This window comes from Desmodus rotundus, chromosome 4 (genome assembly GCF_022682495.2).
Source record: "Desmodus rotundus isolate HL8 chromosome 4, HLdesRot8A.1, whole genome shotgun sequence".
NCBI classification, from domain to species: domain Eukaryota; kingdom Metazoa; phylum Chordata; class Mammalia; order Chiroptera; family Phyllostomidae; genus Desmodus; species Desmodus rotundus.
Genome location: NC_071390.1, coordinates 36,915,619 through 36,925,004, shown reverse-complemented (window position 1 = coordinate 36,925,004; position 9,386 = coordinate 36,915,619). Strand labels below are relative to the sequence as shown.

Genomic DNA, 9,386 nt, shown 5'->3' with positions numbered 1-9,386 from the left:
CCTTCTTTCTAATCTTCTCTTCAGCTGTGTCCAGTCTGTTCATTGGTTTACTCCTTGAGGGTTTTAATATTTAATCACTTAATAAAATGAAAAACTGCTCAGGTGACAGTTCAGGTGTTTCTAATGGAAAGAAAACAATGTTCACAAAATAAAAACAGTGATCAAATAAAGCCTCTCCTTTTGATGTTTGGAAAAAGACAGAAAAAAAAACCCTCTGCAGCCCCCAAAATAACTAAAAGAACTCTTCACCGATATGAGTAACTCCTGCTTCTTTGCCAATGATAACTCTAGCCCCACTTTAATATTCCTGCCTCTTACATAAAAATTATCAAGATACTCAGTCATCAAATTTTTTGTACTTCTTAACATCTGATCCAGAACTGACCTCTGCTTTCTTAAACCTTGCTTAGAATTACCCAGTTCAAGCACAAATCCTATAATAAATCCCTCTCATTGTTGCACTGATGTACACTTTTCTTTGCAGCAGCAAGCTAGATAAAGCCAGCTTTTTGACTGCAGGTATAGTCCTGGTCTTTGGTTAATGCAGGGGGGTCAAACTCATTTTCACAGGGAGGCCACATCACCCTTGCAGTTGCCTTCAAAGGACCAAATGTAGAGCTCCTTGCCCCTAGTTAAGGAGTAGTTACATTTATACAGTCCTAAAATTACTTTCCGCCCTTTGAGGGCAACCACGAGGCTGATGTGGCCTTCGGTGAAAATGAGTTTGACATCCCTGGGTTAATGGGTTTTAACCTCCTCTAAGTTCTGGAAGTTCTATTTGGTTCTTTTGTAAATTTGACTGTTGTCTTCAATTCTGACTTTTCTTTTGTGTTGTTATGCTTTTTAGTCCTTTTTTTATGGCTCCAGTTATTTTAAACATACTTAATCTTATTAAATTCAATGATGGTCAACATTTGCCTTAACGGATGTTCAAGGGATAACATCCTGTTTATTGTTTGCTAACTTTTGTTCATGATGGATTATTTCTCTGTGTTTTATATATTTTTATTGCAATCCCATTTACATGTTGAGACTGCTTCAGGTGAATTTTTTTACTTGCTTCTGTCAGGTGAGCTATGGTTAGTATCATCCCAACACCAACTCTTTTATAGCATTTAATTTTTTTTAGTTGGGTTTTACATAGAGTACAGATACCCTTTTTAAGTATGTTTGATGAAATTTGGCAAATGTTTACATTTGTGTAACCACCACCACAGTGAAGATATAGAACAGTTGTATCACCCAAAGAATTCCCATGCCAGCCCAACTTTTAGATGTTATGTCATCTTGGGGATTTCTGGACTATGTAGGTAATATAAATTATGTATGTGAAACTCCTGACTCTGTGGAGCTTAAATCTAGATAATAAATTTTATAAAAAGACCTTTTTTAAAGCTCCGAATCCAGTTTAAGTTAAACAAGTTTCCTTGTTGTTTTCCTATTTGTTGGTTGGAAGACTTTTCCCATCAGTCCAGCCTTGCGGTCTATGTGTAGCTCTTGGATGGTCTGGCGTTTTGTAGGTGTCTTAGTTACATCTTTCCTCGCACAAACCCAAAGCCTCAAGTCCCATCCCTCAGGGGCACAGAACTCAAATGTCATGATTAACAAGACCCACAATGCTGCTGCCCTAGTTTCAGCTGACAGGTTATTACTCTGGATTATAATGCCCAGACCCTCCCCCTTTTTAAAATCATACATTTTATTAAAGTATATATACATATAGAAAAGTACACAGATCATAAATAGATCACACTGTACCTTTTCAGAACTGAACATACCTTTGTAACAAGTACTCACACAATGGACATTACTAGAAACCTCCTGGGATCCTTTCCAAACACTATCTCCTTTCAAGGAGAATCATTTTTCTGACTTCTAACACTATAGATTAACTTCACCTATTTTTGAACTCTATATAAGTGCAATCATACAGCACATACTCTTTTGTCTCTGGCTTCCTTTGCTTATCATTGTTTTGAAGCTTACTCATGGTGCTTCATGTAGTTGCGGTTTGTTCATTTTCAGTGCTATATATTATTCCATTGCATGAATGTAACAGGCTTTATGTAGTAGGTGAACATTTGGGTTGTTTCCAGTTTTCTTCTTTGCTTTTGGAGCCTAGGATTTCCCTTTACTTTCCTTCAAGTTCTGCTGTGTATTTAGTAGAATTTAAAAAGCATTTCCTGTTCAGCAATTCTATATGATCTGTGTTGAGACAAGTTTTAGATTTTGTAGGCTGCTAAATTTCCAGACATACAAGTCCTATATTTCAGTTTTTGTTGACATTCTTACTTGACAGTCAAGTAAGCTGACTTACTTTAGTTGACTTACTTTATTCAGCCTTTGACTTGTTTCTTCAGGCTGCATTTGTAAATGCTTTTGATTTCGTGAACTAATGATGAGCAAACACAAACATGAAGATAGAGATGAGATATATAATTAATATTGCACGGTGGATTCTTTGGATGGGATGCGGCAGCTGCAAAGCTAGTTTGACATGAATAGGTATGAAATACTGAAAATACATGGCAAAGAAATGGGGTAGTTGAAGACAAGCAATGGTAAGAAGTGTGGGTATGGTGACTTGGGTTCAGGATCTCCTGGATAGTTGAAAGCGGGAATATGAAATGAGAGAGAGAATTCTCTTGATGGTTCAGGGGGACGTAAGCTATGTGTTGTCAGAAGAGCCACTCCAACATGACCCTGCTTTTGCCCTCCAAAGATGTCTGTTTGACTAGATCAGTAGTCCTCAACTGGGGGAAATTTGTCCCCGTGGGGATGTTGGTAACATCTGGAGAACTATTTGGTTGGCGTGCTGTTGGCATTTAGTAGATAGAGACTAGGGATGCTGCTAAACATCCTACAGGACAGGAAAGGACTCCTCAGACCTACCCCAACAAAGACTTTTCCAGCTTCAAGTGTCAATAATGCCAAGGTTGAGAAACCCTATACTGGACCCAGGGACTGGAACCAACCTCTAAATCAAAAATATATTTAAATAAACCCTGTCTTTCAAGAAATGATAGCACCACAGTGGCACACTCTTCGATGATTCTATCCAAATTCTTTTCAAAACTGTAATGATGGGTCCTGCAACCGCCAAATCCATTCACAGTTTGAATACAATTACTCATTCTGACATTGATGTAAAAAGCTATGTACAGACATTTATTTATAGCCATTAAAAATTAAAAAACCAAATTTCCCTATGATTTATGCCATTATTCCAATTTTAGTATCGAAATTTCCAAGGCTATAGAGTAAATCAGCTGCACAAATGGCATTAGACAGTGAAAGATTTGGGTGTTGTGCCTTGCAATTAGACTCTAAGGTACTCTTTTCCTTTGTTGTTACATTTTTCCAACTTGAATCTAGGGCAAAGGTAAATACCATTATGTCTCAAATGGAAGTGATTGTCTAAATTCATCTCTTCTTCCTCCACACAGCACAAAGTACCATTTATTCTTCTGATTTCCCCCAGAAAGCTAAGAAGGAGTTTTATAATAGTATTATTGGTTTTGTAACTAGTATTTCCATTGTAATGCTATTACTGAACCAGTGTTGTGATAAATGGTCTGTTTATAAGAAGAATCACTTTTACAAGAAGTAGAAAATTAGACACACTTCTGCTTTGCAATAACAATAAAAACCACAGTGAAAAAAAAATTCTCCAGTTTATTCCCATCTGTATCAGCAGGGAAGTTTCAGAAGATAGCTTTCCCCCTAAAGTCTACTAAACAGGATTACTGCCTAAAAGCATCATGTCAAAATGTACTTTTTCTCCAAATGCTCTTCAAGACCAATAGATTCTTAAATTTACTATAACGTGGGCCCTTTAAGAAAGCCAGGCACTTTAAGCCCCACCCCTCGGCTGACTCGAAGCAGTGGTCCGCCTTTCCGAGGCACTTTGTGATAAAGCTAAGACGGAGCCACCTCCCCCCCCCCCCCCCCGCCCCCCTTGCTTGGAAGGAATGTTTCTGTTGCAATAAATTCTAAGAGTGGAAGTTTTAACATACTGTGGGTTAGGGCACAATAGAAACTTGTGAAGTATGGAAGCCAGACCGGCCCTTAAGATTCTATCACGGTGCTGAATAAAGTGGAAAGAATGCTGTTAAATCTGAGTTTCCCCCTGTGGTGCTACTCCCCGCTAGCTCTTCTCTTCCATTTCACCCAGCAAGTGAGTTTTCCAGAAGCCGTTTCCAATTTAATGAGCTGCTTGTCTCATGTACCAGACCCCCCAAGGGAAACGCTGGGGAGAGAAGTAAGTTTCAGTGAACATTAAACTGGATCACTTCTAACAGAACGACTACATTGGCTCGACGATTCTGAAGAGTAAGGCCACGCCCCCCCCCCCCCCACCCGACGCGACCGAGTTCAGAGGTTTTCTGGCACTACAATAAAAAACAGGAGAAATTTGGGGGTTAATTGCGGTTGGCAGTTCTGAGCGGTCTGCTAGAAGCAGCCATCTTGGTAAAAGATGATGTCATTTGGAACGCTTGGAGTTTTAGTTTTTCCCGAGGTAGCAGTTTCCGATAGCCATTGAATAACAGTTTAATTATTAGATCAAATTTAGGTTTAAAGAAAATGAAGGAGTGGAAATAAAAATCATTCTTTCCCCCACTATTTTTATACTTCTTAATGCGTTATAAACTTTTCCAAAAGTTCAAAGAAATAGAAAAAAAAATTTACTTTTTTTTTTGTATTTCTTGTTTCCATATGTTTGTTCTTCCCTTGACTAAACTTGGATAATAAAACTAGTCTGGTCAGTTTCATTTTCCAATTTTTATACATAAGTGAAAGCTGTTCTGTGTCAACAGTATGTTTCGAATCTTTCAACCTGCCAATTTCCTAAAAGTCCTTCTTTTGGGGGGGAGAGAGAGGATAAAAGTTTTCATTTTAAATTTCTTATGCTTCAAAACTAGAACCCTGAGTTAGACCACATTAGAGTAATTGGTTTAATTTTTGATTTATTAAAGTTTTCTAGAAGTGGGCAGGACTATAGTAAGGAAAGGTGATGGTTATGTTGAGTCCTACTTAATCACCACTGTTTGTAGAGCATAATTCTATGTCTGCAGTTACTTTGGAAAACTGGCACTTAAAGAGAGGATTTTCAATCCACGAAAAGTGTTATCCTTTTTTTTTTTTTTTTGGATTACATGCTAGTGTCTTAATCCAATTACATGATATGTCCTGGTACTGTTTGCAAGATGTAAATAGAAAAAGAAAAAAAAGTCGCACCTTGTGTAACAATTGAGCCGAGTGGGGTTTATTAAGTTATTAAGGGGAGTAAAGAAGGTGGCGCGTTCTTCAGCAAATCTTTGCTAAGGAGGTTAACCTGTGGCCGGTGGTGTTTCACCCCACCCCGCTCCGCTCCTCGCAGCGGAACTTACTGTTCTCTACCGGCTCTTCAACGCCTCCCTGTCGGGCTCACTAACAGAACACTGAAAGGGCTGCGTGGAGGTTTGAAACAGACAGAGGGAGACACAGCACACACAGGCGGCGGAAGATGGGGCCAAGACTCGTCCAGGGCGGGCTGCCGGAACCCGGCTGACCTCTCCACGTGTCCCCAGCACCTGCAAGGCTAGTGGGGCATTGGTTTTCCTTTTCCCAGGGGCGGGCGCGAGCCCGGAAGAGGCTGGGCGGCCTTGGATTTAAATTAGGGGACTCGGAGGCCCTCCCTCAGAACACGTGCGGCCAGCGGGCAGCCGGAGCAGAGGTTAGCCTGGATTTCTCGCAGCGGCTGCGCGTCCCTGGCCCGCTGGCGGACGCCAGTAGGCGGGCCCGCGGTGGCGGCCGGACGGTCCCGGAGCTTTCGGATAGCTTAGCTCGGTGGCCTACCAAGCGCGCCAGGCCGGCTGGAGCGAGCCTCAGTGCAATACTGCCCGAGCCCGGGCGGGGTCTCTGTTCTCTGGCAGAGGAGGTCCCTTGGCAGCGGGAAGCTCCCTCTCTTTCTCGCGCCGCGCTCCGAGTCTGCGCCCTGGTGCCAGGCGCCCAGCTCGGCGCTCCCCTGTGCTCGCCCCGCGCCCACTCATTCGCAGCCCAGCCTTCGCCGCTGCCACCACCGCCGCCGCAGTCGTCGTCTCTGTCTCCCTGCTCCTCCTTACCCCAGCCCGCTGCAGCCATGGCGGACAGCGCCAGTGAGAGCGACACGGACGGGGCGGGGGGCAACAGCAGCAGCTCGGCCGCCATGCAGTCGTCCTGCTCCCCGACCTCGGGCGGTGGCGGTGGGAGCAGCGGTGGAGGCGGTGGCGGAGGTAGCGGCGGTGGGAAATCTGGGGGCATTGTCATCTCCCCGTTCCGTCTGGAGGAGCTCACCAACCGCCTGGCCTCGCTGCAGCAGGAGAACAAGGTGCTGAAGATAGAGCTGGAAACCTACAAACTCAAGTGCAAGGCGCTGCAGGAGGAAAACCGCGACCTGCGCAAAGCCAGCGTGACCATCGTGAGTGTCCCCGGGATGCGCCGCAGCGCCGACCTCTGCTTGCCCCCGGGAGAGGCCATACCCAGACCCAGGCAGCCCCCAGTCTCCCCGAGGTTCCCGGGTCCCGCAGCGAGCTCACTCTCTCGCAACCTGACGGCCTCCACAGGGTCGGGGAGAGGGAGGTGTCCCTTCGGGGCCACCCGAGTCTGTCTTCCCTGGGGGTCCAGGCCCCTTGCGGAATGTGGGAGAAGACTGCTGGGACAACCTACCCACGCTCTTTTTTCACCTCTGGAGAGAAGGCCCCTCCCGGGCAGAGCTAGAGGCTGGCGTTGTGGCTGGGGGGCGGGGTGGGACTTTTTCAGTCCTAGCAAGACTGAGGGGTGCGTCCAGAATCTCGGTGCCCTACCCTAGGGGAGAGGGCGGAAGCTGGGGCCTGTTTCGGGGGCCAGGCTTGGGGTGCGGGGGGGTAGGGGTGCGCAGCTAGGCTGGGCACTTCATTGGCGTCAGGACGAGCTAACTGGATTGCCCGGGGAGGGGGCGGGAGAGAGTGGCCGGGAATCCGGGAAGTGGAGTTTTCTGGCCAGGATCGAGAGGGAAGGGCGGGTACGGAGTCGATGCTCCTACCTTGTTGGCAGTCCTTTCCTGGGTGGGGAGGGTGGGGGTGGGGGCTGTAGGAGGCAATGTACAGCTGGGAGAATGCAGCATCTTACCCTGGTCTGGACAGAGTGAAGGGTATGAAGCCTGAACAGGCAGAGACCAGGGTGAAAGGTTAGCGACTTTAGCGACTCCCTTGCTGAGCAAGACGTGCGTACATGTGTTCATTTCATTGATGAAGTGTCCGGGGGTATTTTGCCTGTGAGTCCAGGTACTTGACGGAAGGACAGGCTGTCTCTTCTGTTTCCACTTCGCTCCCGGAGGCTGCTCGGAAGAGCGTAATGTTCGTATCAGGCATCTAGAAAGACCACTACAGCTGTGATGAGGCGAAACATAACTGGAAAAAGTACATCGAGTGCTCTCACCTAACATCCCTGCCAGCTAGCCACATCATTAATATGCAGAATCCCCATGCAGAAAACTCTATTCAGATCAAAACAGTTTCCCAGCCAGGAGCGGAGAAGAAAACGTTAAGAAATCAAAGGAATGAATTGCCATAGCTGCTGCACAATAGCTGATTATACTGAACCTTCAGAATGGAGAAAGATATGAGTTTGGGGATGGGTCAAAGATCACACTCTGGAAGTGGGGCAAGTTTATGATGCCCCTGTGTCGTGAAAGCCTTCGGTGGTGGAGTGAGAGTGTGTATGTGTGAATGGGTGTGTTTGCTCTCCTAACGCAAGCTCACATATGGGAATTGGTTGGTTGTCTGAATTTGCTTAGGAAGCAGGTTTACTCTAAAGTTTCAGTGTGATTGGCAGCCTAAATAGAAATCGATTGTAGAAAGACATTTTGCATGCTCACATCCAGCCCTGGTGATCGGACCTAGAACTGTGAAGTTCTTGAAGTGTGCCCCTTTGGTACGAAGGGGGATACATTTCCAAAGGCAGCCGCTTCCAAGCCTCTGTAGCTTTCTCAGCCAAGAGAGATGTCTCTGCTGAGTGAGGGTTTGAGAGGAGGGGGGAGCTGGTAGAAGCAGTTTATTTAAGGTTTGAGTTAGTAAATGAGAGGGTGAGTGTCTTGGAGAATGTGAACCACGGAAAGTAGTAAAACTTACATGAAACAGAATCTCCAGCCTCTCGCATACAGTAAGCAATTCAGGCTGTTTTTATTTGTTTGGGAGGGAGAATGTGGAGTGGAGATACTATGAAAGGGTTATCTGTTTACACTTGACCATATTATAAGTAGGTCTGTAAATTGTACACAAACACGTTGGTTTTGCAAGGACAAACATGTAAACATGTTCATTCCTGGTGTGTAAGATCAGAGGCCTTCTGAACACTTGAAGAGTGTGTGAGGTGGTGGCTTTATTTCTTAGCCCTTGCCCTCAGCTAAAACTGACATCCAACCAAATGTACTTTGTGAAATGCCCTTATGAGTAAAGTTTAAAAATTGTTTTAGGTGACAGCTTACAAGTACCAGAAGCCTCTCAATTATTCCTTAATCTCTGATGAATATATTCAGGGAGACAAATAAAAGTGCTTACCTTTGCAGGTAAAAGTGGTTTACCTGTTCCTTAGTACTTGTCACATGTTACTAAGGCAAATGCAGCGAAGAGGTTCCTTTAAGCTTTTGAAAATTTTGTTAACTGAACTATGACCAGAGTGTGTGACTACATGAAATGGGTCTGTGGATATAAGGAGTCCCTTGAAGAACACTGTGTTGTCATTTATGTCAAGGTTAAGCTGTACAACCCCTGATGACACTAACTTAAACATAGCCCCTGCTAGTCGCTGCCTGGGAAATTTGTGACAAGGCCTAGCTACTCAGTTCAGTGAAGGCCTTGCTAGATTTTTCACTATTTTAGTTCATTTGAAGCAAACACGGAGCCATGATCTTATTACTTGCCTTCCTGGCTCGTAGTAGTTCTTCTAGTTAATAATACTAATTGTCATGTTCATGAGCACAAAAAGATGATCATGGATGTCTTTTCCCTGAACACGATCAGGAGGGTACATAGCTAAGTAGCTACACCCTGGAAAAGAGAGAGGTGCCCTCTTTTTTTTTTTAATAGACTTTATGTTTTACAGCACTTTTGGATTTCCAGCAAAATTGAATGGAAGGTACAGAGATTTCCCATGTACTCCGTGCCCTACCTCCCTTCCCCTCTTCAGTACCCGCCACTGGAGTGGTAAATTTTTGTAACCACTGAACCAACACTGACACACCATAATCCCCCGAAGTTCATAGTTTACATTAGGGTTCAATCTTGCTGTTGTACATTCTCTGAGTTTGGACGAAAGTGTAATGACACGTATCCACCTGAATCACACAGAGGAGACACAGGGCCCTAAAAGTCCTCTGCACTCTGCCT

General features: G+C 44.7%; 1 protein-coding gene across 1 annotated transcript in view; it reads left to right on the top strand.

Moving 5' to 3' along the window:
* The first annotated feature begins 5,348 nt into the window (after nucleotides 1-5,348).
* CCDC6 (coiled-coil domain containing 6) overlaps nucleotides 5,349-9,386 on the top strand; it is a 106,738-nt gene continuing 102,700 nt past the window's right edge. The window contains exon 1 of the mRNA XM_024561390.4: nucleotides 5,349-6,439. Within this exon, the coding sequence (XP_024417158.2) occupies nucleotides 6,122-6,439 (318 nt within the window). The 5' untranslated portion in view covers nucleotides 5,349-6,121. The remainder of the gene's footprint in view (nucleotides 6,440-9,386) is intronic.